The 26,512-nt window shown below is 37.5% G+C and overlaps 1 protein-coding gene across 5 annotated transcripts in view; it reads left to right on the forward strand.

Moving 5' to 3' along the window:
• The window catches only part of SMOC2 (SPARC related modular calcium binding 2), a 153,849-nt gene that overhangs the window by 48,452 nt on the left and 78,885 nt on the right, over positions 1-26,512 (forward strand). For all 5 annotated transcript variants that reach the window (XM_067293385.1, XM_067293387.1, XM_067293386.1 and 2 more), the window contains exons 3-5: positions 14,619-14,725; positions 15,845-15,944; positions 23,910-23,957. In XM_067293385.1, coding sequence (XP_067149486.1) covers positions 14,619-14,725; positions 15,845-15,944; positions 23,910-23,957 — 255 coding nt within the window. The remainder of the gene's footprint in view (positions 1-14,618; positions 14,726-15,844; positions 15,945-23,909; positions 23,958-26,512) is intronic.

Genomic DNA, 26,512 nt, shown 5'->3' on the forward strand with positions numbered 1-26,512 from the left:
AATTTGGAGAAGTGCTCATTTGCTGTTTATTTATTAATGTCTAGCATGTCACTACAATTGTAGACTTGGAATTAGACACCTTCAGCATCTTAAGTATTGCTAATAGTAAACAGATATCATGCCTTCATCAACTGGGTGCTTCTAATCTTTCATTTAAATGAATGCAAACATCACTCTAATGTTTAAATATTTTTCCCTTGGTTGTCAATAGACACATGACTGTCAGTAATATACATGCTCAGTATCAGCCAGAGACCAGTGCTGTTTTCATTTTGCATTTTCATAGTATTTATTATTTAATCAAAGCAGTCTTAAATTTTGAAGTGACCAGTGTCTTTATTCCTGCCCATGGCTGTAATCATCAGAAATATTTCAAGCTGTGAAAACAAGTTTAAAGGAAGAAAAAGATGATGCACTGGCCTAGCTGCTGTTTCAGTTTCAGCATTGCAAGAGCTACTTTTGATAGCCCCATCAAAACTCCAGAAGCAGCTGAGGAAGTCCTCAGATTAAGACCCTTTTTAGGCAGTTGCCTTTGAGTGGTGAAATTTATTATTCCAGGTTTGCGTTCTGCAAAGAGCAGAAGGTTGTTTTAGTAGGATTAGCCAACAGATGACGGTTCCATTTCAGGGCAACATTCAAGGTTTCAGAATTTGTTTTCATTCCATGTTGGGATGAAAATAAATCCTTTGGAAGTTTTTAATCACTCCCCCTAAAACCAACAACCAGTAGTGCATTAAAACATGAATTTTTGGATCAAATTCTGAGATTGTTATTGCAGGAAGAAGTGAAATGAATGTGTATGTGTAGATGTGCAAGTTAAGAATGGAAAAAAGAGATGAGGTCATCTCTGACTCCCAAGTGTAGGATTCACAGCTTTAAATTTCTGTCTGAAATCCAGGATCACCGTGAATCAAATAGAGCAGTTTTAAGTCTGAATCTGTCTCTTCCTCTCTTTTTCTCAGCGGAAAAAATCCCCCTTGCCCCTGCTCCCCCCCAACTTGTCTGAAAGTGAGATACTTTCAGGAACCATTTTATTTAATTGAAAACGTTGTGAGTGGCTTTTTGTTCAGTTCAGTGTATCCATTAGAAATCTAAACACCTTGACAACTTATGACCCAAAGTCTTCAGGAATGATTTTGAGTCCATCATTTCTTGTTTATACATTCAGAACTGGGATTTATTTTTACATCCATAAGACAGTTTGAACCACCATCAGATTGATGTCTGCTTTCTCCAGATATCCCTAGATGTGTCTTTTCTCGCAAAAGCCAAATTTGGATTGACCATCCTTTAACCTCCTTACTCACTCTCATCATTTGTCTAATCTATTTGTTTTTGATCACTTAAATGCTAAATTACAAAGGGCTGGATTGCTTTAAAGTTGTCTTGTTTCCTTTCTCCTTTACACTTCTTAATTCAAGTTTCATTCATAGCAAAAGCGGCTGTCTGAGGAAATTCTTTAGCACTACAAAGGAAAAAAATTTCAGGACCTGGATTTCAAAGCGAAACAATAGAATACATTGACGAACTGTATTCCTTTTTCTTTTCTCTCACTCCTGTCCATCTAGTTCCAGATGGCTGTAGCAGAGATTGAAATAGCTTGGTGTGTTTTTTCATATTTATGTCTTTCTAAAGTATAGAAAAAATGAACAAACCTGAAAATGAATAAACCCTGAACTTTCCCCTCAGTCCTGAAAAACAGCTCACCTTTGACAAAAGCATCACAATAGACTGTTTCGGTAGGGTTTTTTTTGTTTGTTTTTTAAAAGACCTGATAGATTTTTATTATGTTTCCTTTGTTTGCAGTCCACTTCCAGGCAGTTCTGGAATCAGTTGCTAAAGTTGGAAACATTATAAAAAGTCCTAATCTTATAAAATTTCCAGCCTACTTTTGCAATTTCAGAGGGTTCAAATAGTTTGCATAAACTGTAGATGAACATTCACATTTTTGGATGATTTTCCAAACAAAATGTAAACTCTGAACTTCTGGAGGTTTGCCACTTACTAGAGACAAACATTTACTGTGCAGTAAGATTTTGAGTCTGATAAATAAATGTATTTTGACAATTGAGAAATATTACTTGTGTTAGGGGGACTGTTAAAGTATCCCCTGTGACTGGGATCTGCTACACACATGCACATGCATCCCATGCATACACATATACTTCACAGTAAAGCTGGCCCTGCATAGCCAAAGAAACAAAACATACAAGAAGCGGGAAGGAAATATGTTTGCTTTTAGACAGAACAGAAGGACAGATAGGTGATGTCTCCCTGGTATATTAAACAGTGCCAGGACATGGTATGACTAAGTAAGTAAACTGGTAGAGTGATCCCTGCTGAACTGTGACCGTGGGCCAGCTAGAACTTTCTCAAGAACTGTATGCACATTGCTCAGGAGTTAGCATGCTCCTGGGACTGTTCCCAGGAGACAGCATACACACAGCCACTTTCTTTGGGGGTGTAAAGCAGTTCAGCAGCACAGCCATGAACTGTTCTGTGTAAAACTCTTCAGGATCTAGAAATATTCCTCAATACATTTAGTTTAGGAGTATAGAGAGCCAGAGCATTATGGCCCCAATCCTCACATGCAAGTGGAATGAGTTTGATGCATAAATACTTACGAAGAACTGGGCAAAATGAAATACTGAGAGCTAAACCTTGCTATTCTTACAGGACTTTCTTGATACGTGTCAGGGTAAATCTATTCCTATGACTAATACAACCTTGACCATGAGTCCTTTATCATTTGGCCTTGTTCCATCTGCTACACCTGGTAAAGATGGGACTGGAGAGTTCTGCATGTTATACCGGAATGCTTCATAACTTACAAAACGGAGCCTTTGATACTCTCAGTGCGTGTGAAAAGTACAAATTGAAGTTTCTTGGTCTTGAAAATAGTCTTGAAAAAAACATGCAGAAGTACCATATTACCAAAACAAAACTCTTTAATTTATAGCCCTGAACTATGTAGTTGCCCACTATGAGTAGGGACTGTTGCCCAGCACTGCAATCTCCTGTAGGGACGATAGCTACAGTCTTACAGTTAATGGAGATTTTATATAATTTGGAACATGGCATAGCTTACTCCAAAAGGCTGCTGTATGGAGACTGAAATGCACAAGATATAAGCCAAAATCAGCTTCCTTGACAGAAATGGGAGAGGCATCCTCTTTAGACTCCTTGTAGCCCTTGCAGAGAAAATCTGCTTCTCAGCTCTGTGAGGAGGAAGGCAATGGGGCCCAGGAGATATGCTGGATATGCTGCTATTGCCGGTACCTTTTGTCAGTTTCCTGTGCGTAGGAGAGGTTGTCATGGCATGAAGAATTCCCCAGAGCCCGACTGTCATGAAAGTAGGAGAAGGAGCTTAGATTAGCTTGTCTACATGCTTGTCCAGACTAGATTTGTATTACTATGCCTGACCCAGCATTGCTCTTCTTCAGGTTTATCTTTTAAATTGGAAAAAAATACACCACCAGATAAGTTCCGTAACGAATGGATATTATAAATATGCTTTGCTTTATATTAGTGATAAAGCGGAATTATGCGTTCCTTCTGTTCAAGGGACTCATGACATGGATATTGTAAGTTCAAGCTCTGACTTGTTTTCACACTGCTTAGGGAGGACTCATCTCTCTAATCACCCTTTTCATTCAATATCATTTTTGAGGCTGGCTTTCTGAGAACTAATACATCCCCTCAAAAGCCTGATGTTAGACAGTAATGCCCTACTTGCAGTCTTCCAAGCTATGTGAGTTTTTATCTGGTGCTCAAGTATGTGCTATGCTGCAGCTAGACTCTGAGTGGCCTTTTGAGGCTGCACCTTGTTTGGTTCCTGTTTTCCTGTAAAGAAAGAAGTATTATCCAGTTGAGAGAAGGGGGGTTGTGAGCAGTTAGGTCTTCAGGAACTGGTTCTCAGCTGTGGGTAGGATAGCACAAAATTTATCTTTGCCATGTCTCTTACCAGCATGGAAGAAGTTATTATATGGCTTTGTGAAACTTCAGAGAACCTTGGATGAAAAATGGTTTTATAATACGAACATTCTCAGCTTTTAAGGCAAACTAGCTTTGATGAATTTTTCCTAAATGTAGTCTTTGCAGTTCAGACCATCAGCTGCATTGAGGGTTTTATCAGAGGAAAAATTGAGTAAATATGTCAGATGCTTAAGGACTGACACAGAGGAAAAAGGCCCTTTAGTCACAGAATACCTAGTATAAACCTGACTGTAAGCAGTGGTACAGTCTCAGTACTTCTGCATGTGCTCAAACCTAAACATGTGTTTAGTATGTACTTTGCTGACTGAGAACCTCATTCTTTGTCTGACAAATGTAAGGGCGAATGTCTGTCCTAAATTGTGATATATAAGAGTACCTGAAACAGTTTTTTTTTTTTCATGAACATGTTAAACATTCCGTATGAAAAAGTCTGATTTTTTTCTGTAAGTGTTTAGAACTACCCTGTAAAATTTAGTCTCATCACTCTAGGATGATACTGTACATAGACTATTCAAATTCTGTATTAAGTCATGAGAATTTTTTATTACAGACATCAGAAAAATCAGAGAACACTTAAAGTCATTTCTGGAGACACCTATCAGTTTCCCCCCTGTTACAACTGATGGAATATTTTTATCAGGATTGCTACCCCTCTCATCCCCCACTACTGAACAAGGCTTTTCCCATGAACTTTGAAAATGTGAGCTTGTTTTTTTTCCTGTAGCGGTTTTCAAATAGTTTTAGGCTTTTTAAGCAGTTTCCCATGACAGTAAATAACATGTATTAACTTTTAAAACTGAAATTATGATGCTGGGTAGGTGAGTAGGGTTGAAAGTTTCTTTTATGCAACTATGCCTTTTTTCCATTCTTTGACATGACAACAAGCTTTAGTCCTAGCTAGGTTAGTGGGAGATTTTTTACAGGATCAACAGAATTTTTCAGAGTACAGAAACTTTGAATGTGGATTGAACATCTCAGTTCCTGATGGACATCTCTTCATCTCCCACTTTAGCATCTTCAGATCTCAAGTCTACCAATCTGCTAGCTGATGGCATCTTGTTCAAAGAAAGCAGTACTTATAACAGGAGTGTCTAGTGGGGGAAACACAAGTTTCTCCTTTCCCATGGACAGTCAAGAGAGCAATGACTAGTTTCCCACAGCTGCCCATTTCACAGTTTTGCTGATGATGTGAGGTGAATTGGAACAAGTAGCAATTTAGTTCATATGGGGTCATTTGAACTTTCTGTAAGCGTTTAAGCTCTTTCTATGAATGTTTGGTGAGATTTAGGCAACTTGTAAGGAGGAAGCTGAACAGCATATGCAAGGTCTGTGACTGAATTATGGATATTTGTGGCATTCCCATTGTGGCTACTGGGAATGTTTCTTTTGAGCAACAAAGCCTTCATCTCCCATGGAGATGTCCCTCTTAGAGTTAGCTGAGAGGAACTCCTACTGGCTTTGACTAAAGTTTGCCATGAAAGGGTTCAGCAAGCATTGAAGGATAATGCACTCAAAATATCTTTTTTTCTTCTGTCTTCTTTCTTAAATAAAAATAAAAATACTTGTTACCTTTCTCAGTTCATTTTTAATTGCATGTAACAGGCCCGTAATTGAGGCACTGGAGACTAATATTGTGAATCCATTAAGTAAGTGGGTTAGTAATAATATTTGGCATCCTGTCTTTGTGATCAATAGAAAACCAAGTTAACATGTACAGTCCTGACAGTGTATCTCTGCCCTAACCTAGAGTTCTTGAAGCATCCCAGATGAGGTGTTTGGATTTTTTGGCCATACCATTCTTGGCTTCTCTACCAGTACTTCACTAAAAGAAGACATCTGTAATGGCTGGATATTTGATATAAATTGTTATCACTGTAAAAGTGTAACTGCCCACTTGCACTACATTTCCCTACTTCACTGTCATCATATAGCAGCAACCTGGATTTGCAGTACCCGTTGAACTAGCAGTAAAAATACCTACTCTGGCTGGTGCTCAGAATATGTATTCAGGCTTTGCAGAGGTGGCCCCAACTGGGCCTTGTTGCTTCACAAACACACCAGTGATAGCCATCACACACAATAGTAGTATTGTTATTCTATAACTCAGTAGATCCCCTTTCTCTTTTGGAAACCCTAGATAGCTCATGTTTAGCTTAACTCATTTATGGTGTCTTAAAGAGCCTGACTGTTTAAAAATGCCATTCTTTTATGGGCTATCATAGACATAACAAAAGGTACTATCTTCATTCTCAGGATTCACATAAAGAACCAAAGCACATCAAAATATGAGTGGAATTTCCCATAAAGAGGTATTTTGCTATTTGCTATTTGCTTTCCTTGAAAGAGAGATGCATCCAGCATTTCCATTTCATTAAAAATGGGGCTTATAGCAGTAGTGAGAAGTTTCACTCATTTGAATTATTGGCAGAATGAATTAATGACTGAATGAAGCACATGCTACAGGTAGTAATTAAGGTTCCTTTCTCTCCTTGGATAAGCATACTGGTGTGATATTCCCTTTGTGGAGATGAAGGAGCACACCACAGGTCAGTAGTTGTCTTAGGACTTGAATTTTGGGCTCATATATTAGCTGTGGTCCCATAATGCAGGAACCTAAGCATTCTTTGGGGAAATGCTACTGTTGTCTCTTAGCTAAAGAACTGGGTTATAAATGCTGGAAGTGGTGTCTAAGTGTACACCTAATACTGTATTCCTACAGAGGCTGCCCACAAGCTTAGGTTTGTCTGTGAGCAGAGTGTGAGCCAGTAGCTGTGAGCTTGACGTGTGCTTGCAGTGCCCAAGTGCGTCCCTTAGGTTAGCGTGTTAGCAGGAACATTTGCTTGGCCAGTACATCGCCTGCCTGGAAGGCAGCCTTGGGGGCTGCTTTTGGAAGGCAGAACGTGCTCCTAAGATGTTTGATTTGGAGAGAGAAAGACATAGTGAGTAGGCTTAGTTCTGTTCCTAACTGAATTGAGTGAAAGTGGGACTGGATCAAGGTATCAGTCTATAAAATGAAGCTGGCATCTTGCATTTCACCTGATGTACTGCAAGCTTGCACAGCCTGTAGTTTGAAAACAGAACAGTTTTCACTTGTCCTCTTCACCTCTCCCTTTTCTTTTTTTCTCATATTTTCTGAGGAAACAGGAAAAAAAGAGGGATGCAGGTTTTTTAAATTCTTTGGGGAAAAAATGAAAATTAAGAAGAGGACATACTGAGAAGTGGTATCAGAATAATTTTGAAAACAGGCCTTTTCCTGGGAAAAAATGATTATGGGGCAGATTTTACTTTTAAAAAATTTTTAGCTACTATCTGTCTCCTCCTCTTGCAGACATACTTTTCTCACTGTGAACACTGAAGTTTCAGCTGTAGGTTGATTCTGCATGTTTCTAGAGTGTAGTGTTGGCACACATGATAAAAATCTTGTCAAACTCCAACCTCCTTATGTTTTGTTTCTGAGCCTTCCTTAATTGACTGTTTTGTATCAAGCTATTGTTGGAAGGAGCGTTAATTTAAGAAATAAAATATTCAACATCTTGATGAACAAAATGTATCTAACAGAACATAATTGATGTCAGGCCTGACAGCAGGATAAGTTGACCTCTGATTATGCTTGCTTGTAGGTACTAAATAGGGGTGCATAACATTTTAAGTATGCTTGGAGTGTTTGTATGTGGTAGTTATATATGTAGTAGTTTTATATAGCAGTTTATATATGTCCACTAATAGATGAAAAACAGATCAGTAACACTGAAATATTGTCCAAAATTTGTGTGTACGTGTCTGGATTTATCGCTTTTAAAAATTATCCATTTTTCTTAATATTTCTCCAAGCAGAATTTGCCTAAGCCAGACAAAATGTGGAGGAACAAGGAGTGTAAGAGCATTCTTAGGCATGAAAAAAGTACCTTTTTAGTGTCAAATATGCTACCAGTCACTACTGCAATTGTGTGAAAAGTCATCTTTTTAATTTTGTGGAGTTTTTCTTTTCATTTCTGTCCATGTAGTGTCAATTTAAGTTTCTGGTTTAATATAAAATGAAAATCTAAAAGCAAATGAAGTAGAAACTGCTAGTGCTAAAGCAATAATACTGCGCTGAAGACTTGGAACCACAAATAGTTGTAAGTCTCCTCAAATTTTCAGTGCAAGAATTACAAATTGTCCCATATTGACTTATTCAAACTGTTTATCAACTCTGTTCCATTCAGAAAGCGTAGTCTCATCTTTGGTATGTAAGAAAATCAAAAAACTAAGGGTGATTTCTGTAGCTTTAGTTTTTCTTGCAAATATTTGATTCAGTTCTAGTCACATTGTATCTCTCCAAATGTGACTGTTAGCAAATCAAGAGAAATATTATTGTGCCAAGAAGGATTCCAGCACAGCATTCCTTATTTTATCTTAAAGCTTAGCTATCTAAATTGCTGGGCAGTTGCAAAACATAAAAAAACACACTGCCTGCCACTGTTGGATGCCAATAGAGAAGAGTTTAGGCTAAGAGTGCTCTGCTTTTTTGTCTGAATCCAGAATGCAGCAATAAAAATAAACAATGAAAGCATCAGCCAGCCCTTGTCAGAAAGCAGAAAGTCTTTATTTTATGGCTGTGTTAAGCTTAATGTCTGTGCTGACATCCTTTCCAGCCCAACAGGCTAGTGATCTACATCTCTGAAAATGAAACTTTGAGCATATATAACTTGTTATGTGTTTCCTGTTAACTACACACTACAACTATATGTATGTGCTTCGTTGGTCCGGACGTGATCAGCTCTTTGGAATATGTATTGACCTAGGTCAAATACAGAAAATTTCCATTTTGTGAGTAGTTTATGCCATATAAACCAAACAAAGTCTTGTGCTCTGAATAAAACATTTCTGTGCTAAATGAACTACAAATTAAGGCCATTTGACTTTTATCATATCATTACCAGTTAGCAGAAGGATGTAAGATGGAGAAAGAAGCACAGAAGTGGGAAAAAAATCTGATTTGTTGTTAGACCAATCAGTAAAGTGCTCAGATAGATAGCTAACTTTAAACAGCTTAATGATGCACTGTATACTTCTAAATTTAAGGGCAAATAAGTGTATATGGGTGTTTTGAGGCATAATGGAGGGACAGTAAGGGAAACCTACAGAGAAACAATGAGAGGTATTTAGATTAGTCTATACTAGGTCTGTTTGTTCAAATCTGTACAACTTAGAAAAACTTTCTGTTTAGCATACGAACGGCTAAGCATCTGTGGAAAGCCCTCAAGGGAATGTTTTCTTCAAATGATTAAGTTTGACCACTTTATAAGTGGTTTTAAAAAAGTGATAAATGTTTCTGATCTGTTCAGCAGGATATTCCATCTATAATAAAATAACTAAATAAACAATTAAGAGAATTTTATGCATAAATACATAACAACCCCATGTCATACAGAGTAATCTATTTGAAAGCAAGTGAAGGCTGCTCAGTGCATTGGGATTGGGAAAGGTACTTCTGTTCTTACTGAAATTATATAGCAAACCAGAAAATATTGGATGGACTAAATCAAAATCTTTGCAGTAGATTTATCTATTTTTCTGGCAAGCTGTTTACTTTTCCATGAGAGAATCTGGGTTACATCTCCCTGTGGAGCTCCAAAGTTGCTGTAAATTCGATTTTATTAAATGTCACTTTAGAAGTGGTGTTTACACCCTTGATGTGTTTGTGTCATTGTTTTAAAGATAAACTTCTACTTCACAGTAATAAACTTCTCTCTGTATGATATGTTATTCAAGGATTAGCCAATAGAATTAAAGTTGATGGGGTTTTTTTTCTTCCAAAGCTCGGTATTTTAGGTGCTGTACTGTTGGAAACAGAACATAAAATAGACAAGTTCCAAGTCATTTCAACACTGTTAGTGAGGCTAATTCTGTTTTAAGAACTTCCTTGTATACTACAATTTCCTGTTAACTTTAGCACCATTCTAGGAAGTCCTGTGCTTCTGAATCTGGTTCTAGATTCTGTAGATATGTACCTGCATCACTTCACTTAATAGGTGAAAGTCTTTGCTGTTCCATTTAGAAGCTTAGCACAGCCATAAATGACATTAAATTTTATCTGTGCCAGATACTGGACTCCAGTCCAGCTGCTAAGTCGTAGTAGTACAAACATCATACAGGCCAGTGTGCTAAAAAGCATAGAGCCTGGTACTGCCCCAGTTTGACAGCTAATACTGTCCAGGTGAGCTAATTTAGCATAAATTCATGTGTCTTCATGCTCAGCTTCTGTGCTATGAGAACTCTTTCCCAGCAAGCTTCTGGAATGTAAGAGCGCATTTACCTGGAATAGAGAGATTAGAATCTTACTCAGCCACTGAAGTAAAAATTACAGTTTGGTATACATATCTGCAAAATTAGTTTTTTCCATTGTCTGAATGTAGGCAAATAAGGCCTCATTTCAGCTTCCTATAGGTCCTAGAACCAAACAGTCTTCACCATGTCGTACACCAAATTGCTGTTGGAGCCTGCTGGATTGCTTCCCTATTAATACTTCAACTAGGGGAGAAATAAAGTCTAGTGGGAATTCCAGTCAGAAACCAGTACAAATTCAAGTCCCTGATTTTTTCATTAGATTGTTCCAAAATTTTAAACAAAACCAGATTCAAAAAGAAAAAAGAAATAAAGCTTTTATTTTAGAGCTCAATACATTGTAATGAGGCTGACTTATTCCAATGATGCACAGCATTGCACGGTGCTTTTCCTCTTCTGAAGCCTTGCAGACTTGGAATCTGCCCTGATCTTGGGTTGTGTGTCACCAATGTGATGCCATTCATTTCAAAAGAGCTATGACTCCTTTGGCCAGGTGCTATGATGATGAAAATCAAAGCTGTGAGCTGATTCAGTAAGCACAGAGTTGTCAGGTAAGTCCCACCATCTTTTACTCTTGGTCTTCATTTCAAGATAGATCAGGGGCCATCCTGATCTGAATCATCCCTGTTGTAGCTAACAAGGAAAAATGAATCCGTGTGTGAGAGACTGAACTGGAATCCCCTTAGATGTCAATACTCCTATGAGCTTCCTATTGGCAAGCCATTTAAGCCTAGACTCATCCTACTAATCTGGAGTTCATGTGTGAGTCATCTTCATTAGTTATGCATGTGTGAGGTGTGTAGTGGGGTCCTTAGGCAAGAACTCTCCACTGCTGAGTGCACTTAGCACAGTTGCAGCAGCATTTGGCTTCACTGAGTGATTGTAAGCAATGGACATGTGAAAGATTGGTTTCTCTACAGGTTTGGGCCTTATGCTCGACTGACTTTTGTTTGTTAGGAGCTGCAAGGTCTTCCTACATATGTGGCATGTTTAATATCTGTCTCTTGTGTGAATACTTCTATGTGAGCTCATGTTTCAGACTTTCTTGCAGTCAGGGCAAAAAATAAGTTTCTTCTCCTTTTTCAGCTGTTATTTTCAATAAGGTCTAGAACATAATTCTCTTGAATTCTTCCTTTCCTCTGGAAAATTTGGTTGAAATCAGGCAGACTCAAAAGATACTGTGACTGGAACACACAGGCAGACACTCAGATGGTGTAATCTTACAAATTTATCATCAGAAATATGATAACTCCTTTTGACTTCAGTGATGTGTTTGGAATGACTTTAGCTCTTCTATATTAGTAATCTAATGTTCATTAGTATTCCAAGGAAGAATATTTTTATATGCCTTATTTTTGTCTTGACAGCCCTGTTACATTTCTTCTATCAGGTTTGGATTGCATCTCTGTGTCATACTTCTTCCCCTATGGCAATACCTTGGTGAAATAAAAAATCAGAACTAGGAATAACATTTTGACTATTCACAGTTTCAGATGCTTAACTTGAAAAGAGAACTTCCTCCTGAGATTTTTTTTTTTTGATATAATGAAGGACATTAATGCCCAACAGCTTTAAAATGTTTCCATGGTTATGCAAAACAAGGCTTCAGATCTGAATTTCATATTTCACTAAATTTGGCCATTGTTATTTTTAAAGACTATTAGATCATCTACAAATAGGATGCCTTTAGAACACCAAGCTGTTTAGAAACAAAGTGGTGGACAGTTTGGAGAACTTCTCTTTCTCTCTGGTGGGCTTTTATGATAATTCAAATATTGGAGATAATTTATAACCCTGCTAGTACTGTAGCAGAGACCTTATGTGATGGAATTTATACCACTTTTCCTTTTAGACTTTTAAAGCACATGTCATTCTAGAAAAATGAGGACAGAGGTCCAACAAAGAAGTGATTTATTTTCAGTTAAAATACTAGCTACATTAAAACCACATGTTATTAAGTATTGTATATCCAAACCATGCTCAGAATAACGCAAATGACACCAAAGATTGGTTAAAATATTTCTTGTTTTCTTCCCAAACTTTGGCAGTGCATATACTAACAGATTCTACCTGAGCTACACAGTACATTAATTATAATTTTTCCTTGATAAAAACCTAATAGTTATTAAAGTACCAGCGTACAAATTATTTCAGCCTTATTATCTTTCTCATATATCTGGATGGTTGAACTTTTCTGTCCAGTTTAGGTGGCACTGCGTCTCTGTGAATATCCTTCCTGAAACAGCATAATATGATTGAGTTTAAGTCTAAAACTTAGATTTTCCACGTAAAACATCTTGTACTTCAGACATTTTACCAAAATGAACTGTCTAATAACACTCATAATGTTCCTGTGATATAAGTAAAATCTCACTTTACAGAAGAGTAAAGTAATGAACAGAAGTAATGCATACAGGTCCAAGACCAGAAGGGAAATCACTGTGAAGATTAGAATTAAGGGGGCACCATTTTATGTTCAGGGCACAGATACTGAGGACTGGTTTCTGTCCTCAATATGCTGCACTTTCCACACCAGATTGTCTAGGACTTCAAGGGAATTTTTTGTGCTAATTTTGCTAGGTAAGTTGTCCAAAGCTTGGTGGAGCTGACCAGTGATGAATTCATCCTGTACTACAGACAGGTTTTTGCAGATGCATAGAACTTCCATGTTGCCCCTGTGCATATATGGCTAAATGGTATTGGCACAGAGAGGGTGCTTGGGAGACCAGGAACTTAACTGGCTCGCGCTTATATGACAGAGTAGCTCTTGGGGACTGTTAGATGCTGAAGAAATGTCAAGATGCGCTGGTATCAAATGGGGAAATGAGAGTGCTGTTGCCTTACTGTTCTGATTCTGTTCAATGTACAACTTGCATAGGCTAGAAAATCTGTTCCTGTGCTAAGAATTTACAGTCACTAACCACCACAATGTCCCTGTCTCATAGGTAAACAGTGGACAGTTTTAATCCTAGAATGCTAACAGCCATTTACTGTCAAACAATCTTTAAACAAAACACAGATCAGAAGCAGTAATTTTTTCTGCTTGTACACTTGAGATTATTCTAATTCAGATGTTACAGTCACATCTTGAAATCATTAATGCTACCTTAAGCTTGCCTGGTATTCTCATTTGTCTTGAAATTGCTTAGCTCAAGCAGATCCTGAAATACTGATTCTGCATCAGCAACTTGCTAAAATCTGTAATTACCTTAAACAAAAAAATTACAACAGGTTGTTTTGTGTCTTTTCTCAGTCTTTGGCTACCTAATCAAAGTGTAATATATTAGACAATGGAAACTCTACTGAATTAAAACTATTCAGTTTGCTACCTTTTCTTGGATAGAGACCAGTACCAAGTAATATGTGAGACGGTGCAAGGAACCACACAGTGGACAAAAAAGGTCCATGTGGTAGGCTTGACTTAAGTCTAACTCATAAACTGTACCACACATTGTTAGCATAATATGAATTAAATATGGAAAAAAATATATTATTGAACTGCCCACTCCCCCAACAAGTCCTGTGTTGTGCAGCAAATTTAATTTAATTTTTTTACCAGCCTGGTAGTGGCACCCATAGTCACAACTGAGATCATTGCCTAACTGAAGTAAACAGTGTGCAAACTCAGAGTAGGAAGTACAAGGCAGCTATGTTCCTGCTGTCTGCTTTGCCTTTCATGAAAAACTAGAAAACTGGTCTTACTGCTACTATCACCAGCGCTGAGAAAATATTGGCAGTTATTACTATATCAAATCAGCAGGATCAGCTCCATTTCTTCTACCCTTTTTGGCAACAGCAAGAGCAGCAAGGCTGTGTCTCAAGGCTCTCCCTCCATCTTGTTTCCCAGTTCTACCCTCTGTGCTTCACTTTTTCTGACCTCCTGCCTTTGATATGGTAAAATTTCAGTTTTGTTTATGCTTCTTGGCAGCGTGAGCACACTTGGGCAAACCAAAAGAACTTATAGGTTAAATAGGCAGCCAAAAGGTAAGAAGAAGAACGTAGGTATACTAGTGACTGTCATATGATACTCAGTGGGAAATGCTACTGTCAGGAAGGTGAATTAGGATGATATTGACCAAAAGCCTGAAAAGCAATTATGATACAATTATTGTCTTTCATTGGTTTTGTTTCCAAAAAATAATCCAAGTAACTGTACATTATCACTGATTATCATTTCCATTCTCTTTATTTTGGTTTCAGAGCCTTCTTCCTTTTTTCTCTTTAGGTTATCACCTAGGTTATCACCTACCTTTACATTGCATCATGAAACTAACTTGTCTTCTCCCTTTTTCTAGATGTTTCCAGATGTGTGGCTGAGAGGAAATACACCCAGGAACAAGCTCGCAAGGAATTTCAACAAGTGTTTATCCCGGAATGCAATGACGATGGCACATACAGTCAGGTTGAAAATTTTTGATTTGGTATTTTGCATGTCTGAAAGGTTAGAATTTGTGTGTGTTTGCAGAAAATGAAGAAAAATGTAACATAATGAAATGTAATTTCAAAATGGAACATAATTTATGCTAACACTGAGGTTAAAAAATGGAAGGAAAATTTATGTTTTGTGGCAACTGTCCTTGTTTTTTTTTCAGAGTTGGCCAGCAAAAGAGCCAAACATTACCATTGGCAATTAATGTGATACACTCCCTATTCTTCTAGGCTGAGACAGCTGAGTCATTCTTGTATCCCCCTGAATACTCATCAGATGGTAAAATGTTTGGAATTTCTGATCTGCTCCTGATCTGAACCAGAAATCTTGTGACAAGAGTCTGTATCTTAGTGCTAAAGCATGAATCATACAGGAATCTTCCCTATTCTCAGCTGATTTTCTGCACAAGCATACGGCCTGAGACTAATTTATGTAGGTTAGATCATAGAATTCAGAAGGGATGCAGTTAAAAGCTTATTCTTTGATGTATATTCTAATAATGATTGCTTTCTGCTACCTCTGTACTGCATTTAAATCACAGAGTTGTGCAGAAGACAGTCCTTCTCAGTTTAAGTGTGGTGAAGGAAGTGATATTGGCCCTCAGGAAATAAAATGCAATTGATTTCTAAGAGGAATTCCAAGAGTTTCCTTTCGGACAGCTTGGGATATGAATAATGCTGGCAGAAGCACTGTGTTCTGCTCTTTCAGTGGGTGGAACAACATGTTCTCTATGTGGAAAAAAACTCAAGATTGCTTACTTCAGGAGCAGTTTATGTGTCCCCTGAGGACCTTCACTGTGAGGTTTTCATAACACCTGCACCTCACTCTTCTGAAATAGGGCATAAGCAACAACATATTTCAATAGTTTTCTCTTCCACTGTAAACTGAAGGACCTACCACACTGTGCTTGAAAGAAGCTCTTTATGCTAAGGAATTATATATTGGACTGAAATTAAGGTCCTTTATAGTTTATCATTCTAGACTTCGCCAATACAGTTTGTTGGACTAGCCATTTGTACGTGTGTCATGAATGCTTTGGGATAATAGACTTATGTCTCATAGACTGCACATGGTTTGTATCATTTCTGACAGGTTCAGTGCCATAGTTACACTGGATACTGCTGGTGTGTCACTCCTAATGGTCGTCCTATCAGTGGTACTGCTGTGGCCCACAAAACTCCCCGGTGCCCAGGTAAGATTTGTTTGGCTGGCCAGGTTATAACATTGTGTCAAGAATAACAGTCAGGTTCGTCTGTGGCATCTGATTAGACTTAAGGGAAAAATTCTTCACCAGGAGCATGGTTCAGCACAGGAACAGGTGCCAACAAAGACTGTGGACTCTCCATCGTTGGGGATTTCCAAAAGCTGACTGGATGAGGCCCCGACCAAGTTGGTCTAGCTTTGAAGTTAGCCCTGCTTGAGTTCTTCAGAGGTCACTTCCAACCTAAATCTTTCTGTGATTCTATGATCCATCTACTTTATTTGTACTATAATCTAGCGATTGAGGGGGTGTTCTTCTGCTGTGGTTGTTTGTATGATATATATATGTTGATATATGAAACCATATAACTGCTTTGCTGATGTAGTTCTTTCTTTATGTTGTAACTCTCTGGCTGGTAAACTCACTGCAAAAATTCCAGAGGATTTTGCCTTTTAGATATTTTAAGTACTTAGATTATAGAAAAAATCGCAACCCCAACAAAAATATGGAGTGTGAATGTCCTGATTTGTGATGTAGCCTAGTGAAACAGCTCATACAGCAAATCTGATAAATGGCCAAATCCAGAGGAGAAATAAAAATGAAATGAAGCACTAAGAACGTAATGGAATCATTGTCTGTAGAAATTAATTGTCAAATCAAACTCATTGCTGTGTGCACTGCCCTTTATCTTTCATCAGGACAATTAACAGGCTCACCGTTTTTAAGGAATTTGCTTCTGACCTTATTTCATTGACACTGATAATATATAAAATAAATCCTCAGTGTATGAGCAGTTGCCAGAATTACTGTTCACCTTGCTTTAGGCTGACAGAATTGCACCCCTTCAACAGAAACAGCTCTAAAAATACTTGTGCTCTGTCTATTATGTTTCTGCTTTCCCTTTCAGAGAGTGGAAGGAATAACTAGTAACAAATAAGTTCACCTTGTAACATAAATTAAGCTGAAAAAAGGTGTCTTTGCAAAGTCAGAGGTGGATTGCCGTTGAGAGAGTTCATCTGGCATGATCTACTTCAATTGTTCAAGTACCATATTGATGTTTTTAATAAATAGATGAAGGAAGGAAGGACTAGAGAAAAAAATCTCAACAAAGACTATGAAAAGTTAATTCCATCTTTGAAGTCTGTCTAGTTTAAATGATTTTCAGAGTCTTCCATGCATTTTGCCTGTGGGTAAACTTTAGCTAAAAAGAATAATCTTCAGTCTAATCCATTTGATGCAGTCTAAAATGGGATATATGTTGAAGAGTTACTGTGGCATGGCAGTGAATTGTGAAAAGTCATATAAAATGTTCACAAGGCTTAAAATTCAGAAACACATGCATTAATTTTAATGTAATTACTGTTTATAACTGGGTCATGGCTTCAGAAGACACAGATGGTTAGGATAGCGTTTATGTGCTTCAACGTACTCTTAAACAGAGGTGTTTCTGCACATTCACAACCATGGCTTCTTTGAAAGTGTGCCTTCATTGCTTTCTCTGCAATACCAATTTGTGTCATAAAGCCATGTAGCTTCCTCAGTTTCACCTACATCAATGAAGAAAAGATTATGTATATGCTGAAATTTCAACAAGTAATTGTTTGGCAACTGTGTCACAATCTGTGACTTTTTTTGAGTCAAAATTTTGCTGAATTGGTTACTGTACATTCACTTGATTTTGTGTATTTAGTATCAAGGAGAAGCTGCAGTGTAGTTTCAGGTTGATTAATAGATTCACTGAAGAACTATTCTACCTTTACAGGTACCAAGCCCTGATTTTCCTCAAGGGTATATTCATGGGCCTAGCAGATAACCTGCCAGATTGCTTCGGTATTTTTTTGGAGGCATGGGAAGGGAAGTTAGTTTTGCAGAAATGCCAAGGAGAAGGGGATGCTAGCATTCTATTTTAATTTGATAGTTCAGGGATAAAAAGACTGCTTTTGAGTCCAAGCAGGTATGCAGAACCTGATTCTACTGCATGGAAGGCCAAGGATAGTTCTCTAGTTGTCATTAGATCGTTTGGTACTGGCTCTGCAGAATTCTTTCTCTGCTTGTATTGGTGCTCTTGTGTTTACTGCTCACCACTTCTCCTTTGTCCCTTAGGAAAGAATTCCAGCTACAGCAGAATTCAGAAATTAACTTGAAGCGCTAGGGGATTTTGCGGTTGTAGCGGGTAAGGGCTCAGTCTTGAAGAGGTGTGGAGAAACCTTTTCATTCAGCAGAGAGGACAGCTACAGGTTTTCTTAGAAAGTTACAAAGCATAATAAGGCAAAACTTCGTGCTTACACTTCCTACTGAAAGCCTGAAGCAGAATTGCACATCTCTCCCATTTCCCACTATATGCTCAGAATTGCCATCCGTTTAGTATAAAAAACTTTTTTTCTTTTTTTCCCCCCAGCAGGACTGTTGATGTTTTCCAGAACAGCACTGATTCACCTTTATACTTTTTCTTTAGCACCACTATGCACAGAAATTTCAATGAAAATATTAGTAGGTATACTGATGTTGAATAGATGTGCTCCTGTCTTAACTAGCAATTGTGGGATCCTATTATTTCCCAGATTATTGTCCCTAGTCAGTCTAATACATTTTTTGTGGTTGCTAGCCTGTTTGCAGGCATTGTCTTGCTATTTCTTGATATTGCAAGCAGATCTCTTGTAGTAATGGCATCCTGACAGCTGCATTTTTATGTAGCCTTCACTTGCTTCTGTTTATTCTGCAGGAATGGTGTTATAGTTATTTCAAAGAGGTTTATGCATAGTAACAGACTTGTTTTCTCCCAGGACCACTTTTGCCACCTTTTCCCTTTAGAGTAGAACCCATGCAGACCATCAAGATGACAGGTAGAGTCAGCTGTGAACATCCTTTTGGAATGATTTTCTCATAGGAAATATGGTACCATAGAATGTGTGAAAAATTCTCTTCTAAGTAAAAATTTACAGTGTTTCCAATTACAGTTCTGCAGTAACTTCAGATAAGGTTTAAATACTTATCTAATCAACTGTGCTCTTCCTAAATTATGGGATAATTTCTTGCCTTTCATTTTCTCCCAGTGGAACCTCCTTTGGCTTGGGTGAATATCTGGAAATAGGAGAGAAGAGCATGACAGTCTGAAAGAACTTGGATTTTAATAAAGGGAATATGGAGCAGAATTTAGAATGGGCAGTTAGGAGTTTGGTTTCCTGGTTCTTTTCCCTATACATGCTTCATATTTTCTGTGTGATTTGGATAGGTCAAATAACTTTACCTAAATGTTAAATTCCTTATCTGCATGACATGATTCTTCCTAAAGCTATCTCAGATCATGTGATAGAAAATATATTTTTTATGTATCTGCAATATCTGTATGAGCAATTAAGTGCTCACTGTGCTGTTTTGGTTACTCTTATTAAAACTGTCTTTTTTGCTAGAGACAAAAGATGTGGAAGGATGGAGGTTCTAAAGCAGCATTAAAAATGCAGGACTCTTTTCAGTGGATTCATGTAAAACCTTCCATTTAATTACTACATCCTTACCTGAAAAAGCTCCTCATCCATCCTTTCCAGTCCTTCCCACACCAACACTCGGTACTGCTAAAACACACATGATAAATCTCAAAATGCCATTCCACTCCGTGGATATAACCTCCACTGTTCCAGGAGCAGTGGTGAGAAGGAGAGTAAATCAAACACATTCCCATGACAGCATTAAAAAGAAAGCTCCTTAAAAATGATTAATGTCCCCCAATCCTTTCACTAAAGAACGCCATACGTAAAATAGACATTTTTACAACTCTCCATCTCTGTTAACAGCACTGCAGGGAACTGCAGAAATTCCAATCCCGGAGTTCTGGGAAATGGGTCAGAAATTGAGAAGCAGGTGTTAAATTTTCACAGGAAAATAAAGTGTTCTCCTTTGTAGGAGTAGGATTTGTCTGCCATTTTAACTCTTCTGGGCTTCTGCCTTAGCATGCCAATGAGGTTGCAGAGGGATAGCAACAAGTTTTATTGTTCTTTGAAGTTGGTTTGCTACCTCACATTTAAGATGCCATCATCATCTCTAAAGGCAAAAATGCTAGTAACCTTAAAAATTCAGAACTCTTTGCACCTGTGTAATATTATCATCAGATAATAAAATGAAAATGATCATATTTGGGAAAGCAATGATGTTTTTTGAGTTTACATTATATTGCTTTTGTTAACTGAGAAAAATTTCCATCCTGGAATTATCTGGTTCTTCTGTCCCCATACATAGTACTTTCCCTAAACACTCGTACACACACGTGCAAAATATAGAACATGGGCAGTTTACGTTCCTGTTTCTTGTTCTCTGCATTCAATGATTACTTATTAAGTATTCCTTAGCAGGAGATCAAAAGTTGTTATCTAAAACAGATAATAGTAAGCATTCCCTTTCTCCTTTAAAGCCCAGTAATATATGATCAGAACTGTAGAAAATATATATGTTAAAATCATAAACCACAAAAATCACACCACATTCCCTGAAAGATTTTCTATGCCTCAGAAATTGTTTGACTGAAACTGGGCTGAATTGTGGGTTTGGTAATAAACTAAGGCATGAATATTTCTACCATTAAAAAAAAAAATCCTCAGAATCATTAATGGATGGATAGCTAAGCAAATGGAGGAGATAAGTATGTATGAACTAGAATTATTCTTGTTAAAATAATGCTGCTGAATCTAACATCCCTCCTTGCTCTCTCCGCTAACATCAATATGTTTATGTGGTGTGATTTGGTTGCTTATAGTGCATTAAAAACTTGAAAGTTGATTTGTATTGCCTAACTTTTAGAAAAGTTAAACACTGCGATTTCTGCTTGTTGCCTGGCTGAAAATTTGAGCACTTCTGTCGTGAGTATTGAAGATATAATTTCCTAAATACTTTTGTTTGCAGCATCCTATCACCATTTAAGCTAGAAGTACTTCTAACTCAAATATATTCAGAAAATGGTAAAAAAAAAACAATGTAAGTTCACTAACATTCTCCCCAGCTCAGAGTGAATACGAAAACAAATTTTCTGCCAATATTTATTCACATAAATTTAAAATCCCAAGTGAAAGTATGTTAAGGGCAGTGATTTCACTTTTTAGGAAGTTCTGTGAATATTTTCTTTAGCTTCCCAAGGATGTTTACAAAAATTAAGGTCAGCCTAGGGATCCTAATTTCCCAACCTTCATGTAATTTCATAGTGAAATTAGTTTCACTATGCTGTGGTTAGCCTTTGTGCATGCCAACCTGTCCCTACACCCATCAATTTTCCTTCAAAATTTAGGTAAAAGAAAGCAAAGCATAGAAAAAAGTTCAGTTTTCCTGATTGTACATCAGTATCGCAAAGTCATCATTTCTCACCATTTCTCATACATATGGAGTAATCTGAAGGCCTCTTGATGTTAATGAAGTCTGGAAAGGCTTTTCCACTTTTCGTCTAGGATGTGGAATAACTGTTTAAATTTCACAGATGCTTTAAATTGCTTAGGTATGAACTCAATTATCAGTTCCATTCATAATGCTAGTTCTGAGTGTGTGTAGAGAACAGACAGAGAGCACAGGTCTCGCTTAAACTAAGGCTTCACTTTTTCACTCTTTGTAGTGCAAGGGGACTATCAGTGGCTGTTCATAAAAAACCATCCCCATGTCAGGACCTCTTTTGTACTGACAAATTGATGTAAATCAGTTTAGTGTTGTTGTGAGTCAGACCTAAAACGTCTGGATTTGTAAGAGAATTTATAATTATACTCCTCTGCATCAAAATTAAATTGAGAAACTATATAGTTAATTGCAGCTGGATGAAATCTGAGAAAAGATTTGGATCACTTGTCTATAGTGCAATTAGAAAAACCTGTAATTTCATACACACTGCTTCCTATACCTGGAAGATCTTATTTGAATTCAGGATGAGCTTCTTATCAAATTCAAGCCAGTCCCCTAAAACCTCAGGTCTTCTGGCTTCAACTAGCATGAATACAAGAATCTGCCTCCTCTTCAGGTTGAACAACAGGGCTTAGTGTTCTAGTCTGTTTATAGCAAGCTATCACAAACAGCTTTGGATATACTTCTTATGATGATAATGCCTTTTTCTTTTCCTGTCTGAATTAATACTGATGCAACTGTTACTAAGTATATTGAATTTCTGGTGATTCAAACATGATGCAAGAAAAATACACTGCCACAAAAGAGGAAACAATTCCAAAGTAGAATATTTTTGATATGAATGTTTAAAAACTGCACTAAAAGCCGAATCCTTCAGAAGATAATGCCAGCTTGGCTTCATGGTCATGTATTCTTTTATGGAGGCTTTCAAATATGCATGCCAGATTTGTTATGTTAGCTGTTTTCTCTCTGGCAGACTTTCTTGTCTAAATTTCATGCTGAAGTAACCATCAATTCAGCATGGTAAATAAGGCTTTGATGTAGTGAGTTCTCTTATTTAAATACTTACTTTAGAACAACAGCAAGGGTTTCTTTTTGTTTGTTTAATTCCTAGTGAATTTAGTTCTCCCAAAGGGAAATAAATTAAGGTAATTAAGGCAACCAAATCATTTCACACCATACTGAACAGCTGTCAGATGGAAATGTTTTTTCATTACTCCAGGTGTATGCAAGAAAAATTGTTGTGGTAAGAATTTATAGACATTATGCTTTTTAATTTTTGATCATGTATTTGGCTATTCAGGGAGAAAAGTACCACATTTAAAGTTTTTTTTAATGCATCAGAGACAGATATGTCAATAAGAAGTGGCTAGGAGTTAGAATCATACAAATGGTTGTAAAAATGTGCATAGGTGATGAGGCAGTATTTACCCTGAGGCATATTACCCTGAGGCATATTATCCTGAAGGGAGCTATCTGTTGTAAAACCTGTGGATTCTCCATTTCTTGATTATTTCAAATCAAGACTGGATACTGTGTTGGACTGAAGTCCAGGTTGGAAGAATAAGCTGTTAAAACCTATCTCCTGCAAACTTCATAACTCCTTTTCCCACTACTTCTGTCTCCTAAGGACTACAGCTCTGTGGACCTCTCCTGCAACCATCTCTGGCTCAGACTCTTAAGGCCCTGTCCCTGTCTCCTCCAACACACAGGCAGAATCCGTAATTGCCTGGCATCACAGTCCTAGAAAACATGCTCTTTTCAAGTTAGTAGGCATAATGCGAGAACATGTGCTACGTAATAGCCTATGAGAATAAAAGAGGTCAGAAGAAAACCTCTTTTGCCCCTTCTAACCCTAGCATTTGTGTACAGCTATGCAGCTGTCTAGCTCAGCTCCCAGTGCTTTTCCGTAATCACAGTATTACAAAACTACAGTCCCAGATTCACAGTCTGCTAGAAACTCTAGCATGGACTTTCCATACATGTGTAGGAGAGTTACTGTTAGCATTCATTCTTGCCAGAGTGAAAAGTCTCCTCAAAGAGGATGGATGTTTTGGCATATCCTAAAGACATTCAAACTTTTGATTCACTGAATATCCTCTGGAAGTTAATTCCCTAACTGACCCAGGACTGGGCAAGAGACTCAGGAAACCCTAAAGGGCGCTTGAGGTGGGTGGGCAAGACTGTGTGTGTAGGAAAGGATCTGTCCTGCACAAGAAGCTGCAAGTGAGTAGGATTTCGCACAGTGCCAGGACTATGCATGTGATTGTAGGATGTGGCATCTGCCTGTCTGTTTGGAAGGGACAGTATGACTGTGCAGCACATGAGCATGTTCTTGCACTTGTATTTATGTAGTGTTTAATGTCATCTCTTTCTCTGGTTAATAAATTTATCAATAGTCAATAATTTGATGGTGCACAAACGCAGATATCAAGCCAAGCTAAAGTCTATGGCTTGCAAAAGAAGAATTGTCTGATATTTATTTCTGTAATAAGCAAAGAGGAATCATTAAAACAGAACTGTGGTAGAAAACACATTAATAATGAAAATAGTATTTTTCTAGTTAATTCCTTTTTCCAATTGCAGGTTCTGTAAGTGAGAAGTTGCCACAACGAGAAGGTGCAGGAAAAACAGGTAAATATCTTAGAATGCCTTTAAATAGAAACTAAAATAGCTGTGGGATATGGACCTTCATTTCCCATAGATTTAAAATATCAATGTATATATATCATGTATATTATATTTATATTATATGTATATATACATGCACACATGCTATCGTTTTATGTGTACATTGAAGGTATTAGTAATCTTCGGGATATAAATGTGTATACATGTATGTGTGTATTTGTGTATATATGCATGCACATTATATTTTTCTAGTCTCGGCCCTACAGACTTTACTATTCTGAGCTGATGGGAAAATAATTTTTCTTCCCATAGCTGTTCTCTGAACTCTTCTCCCATACTATTTTCTTGCTCTGGATGACAGATTATTCTGTCTGTTTAATAAAGCCAGCATTCTGGAGTCCCAAGATCCCAGGAACTGGAGTCATCACTTTTTATTCACAGCAACCAGTGCTTGAGTTGTCTTGGACGTAGCACTTCGTTCTGTATTGTGATTAATTCAACTGATGGCTTACATTCATGGCCAAATGATTATTGTTAATAGAGATAGATCATGCTTTATATTATGTCATCAGGGCAAAATCTGATGTGACTCCAACATAGCTTGTGGATGTAAATGAGGGAGATATTTGTGTTCTAAACAAAATTAAAGCTCTCACTTTCCAAATACTTACATAACTTTTAAAGTCAGCTGCAAATAATATAGGAAATATTGCTGTCAGGTACACTAGGCTAAATTAATTTTAGTGAAGTTATTCATATTTCTTCTAATGCTAATTAATATCCAGTTTGATCCACTGTAAATGTAAGTGATACAGTTTTTCACAGGAACTTTTGCAGCATTATAATATACCTAATATTTAAATAAATTATTGTGCTATTAGGTTAAGAAAATCAGTATCTCTTTAAAGGCTAATAATGACAAGGTATTTTAATAATCAGTGGAAAATCTTTCCTTCATATTTTTCCAGAAAAATTGTGGGCTCCAGTAACCTTAAGTTTCCCATTACTTTCTGGGAAAATTTCTTTTAGGTCAGGAATTTAATTTTTGGCTTTGAACTGTGTGAACTACCTCATATATAAAACTTGTCTGGATCTTGGAATTCTTTATTTTTGTCTATGATTGTGAGGGCTGAGTTGCTGAAGCCTGAATGAATGTACAGTCATGGAACAAGAAGCTTAAATGAACATAATTTATCGTATTTCCCTCCACATCACGTATATTTACATCTAAAATGACACAATTGCATTTTACTTATGCCTTCTTTTTACTCTCCAGCACAAACTTGCAGCACAAAGGGCAGCTGTCCTGGTTCCCAGGTGGTTCCTGGCTCTTCTCAGATGCTGCTTACTTCCTCTCCCCACCCTTCTTCCAACCAGTCACTGCCTTATGCTTTAAATAAAGTAACATTGTCAAAGACATCACAGCCTCTCTAGAGACCATCACAGAGTTATGAATCACATCATCTGTCTGAGTTAAAGATCTGTGCTTTGGCTTCACAATTAGTACAGTACACATATTTTATAGCTCAATCATACAAAAGCTTGAAAGGCCATGGCAGTAGTTTTTGGAGTAACTGTAAATTTAGTATACTCCCCTCCTTGCCTCTCTTCTCTCTGCATGGCTCCGATGGACTAGCAGGAGGTACTTGGATGAGTGTAGCTGCTAGTATCATAACCAAGCAAGCTTTGTCGGGTTCATGACATTCTCCATGCTGCAGAGGACATGCTCCAGACATTCAGGTCTGGTCTTGAAGACTGTCCTCAATAGCCAGCATAAACCTGGCCTGAGACAGTCTTCCAAGATGTCCTGCACAGACTCACAAGAGAAGAGGACCTGCCAGGCCATATTTGTTGCAGTTCTGCAGCTCACTTTCTCTGGGTACACTGAAAGAAAATTTCCTGATGCAGGTTTTGGAGATCAAGAGCTGTATTTGCACGTTTGCAAGTTTGTATATTAAACCGAACAGGACCAAAGCTTGAAGGACACTTCCTAATGTATCTTCCCTTAGACCTCACAGTTCCCTCCTTTGGTCAGGAAAAATACTTGGATTATCTGAAAAGCATAGGTATCTGAGACAAGACTACGTTGACTTTTCTCTGATTCTTAGCTGATTGCCTAGCTGGAAACTTCTTGGTAACTGAACTTTGATAGCAGAATGGTGTCTGTTCACATGTGTGCACATATGCACTGGTATAGATGGGCCAGCCAGAAAGTCTTATGAGGATGACATGAAGTACCTAATTAACATGAAGATGCTCTGAATTGCTCTGAAATTATACAGTTGTTATGCAACTGCTCTGAAATTCTGTAGTTGTTATTCTGTACTGAATTTTGTTATGAACAGTGAAGTGCTACATACCTCTTCATTCTGAAAACAAAAAGCTTTTTTTTTTGAAAAGAGGTAGACCTGACAGAGTGTAAACAGAAGATTAAAGGGATTGTCTTCCTTCAGATTAAGAGTAATTCAGGAGCTGTTGCAGCTCCTCCAGTTCTGGAGTGTAGTTAATATCTTTTAGATTATGTTTGGTTCAAGACCTGACACCTGTTTTATGACTCA

This window comes from Apteryx mantelli, chromosome 3 (genome assembly GCF_036417845.1).
Source record: "Apteryx mantelli isolate bAptMan1 chromosome 3, bAptMan1.hap1, whole genome shotgun sequence".
NCBI lineage: Eukaryota > Metazoa > Chordata > Aves > Apterygiformes > Apterygidae > Apteryx > Apteryx mantelli.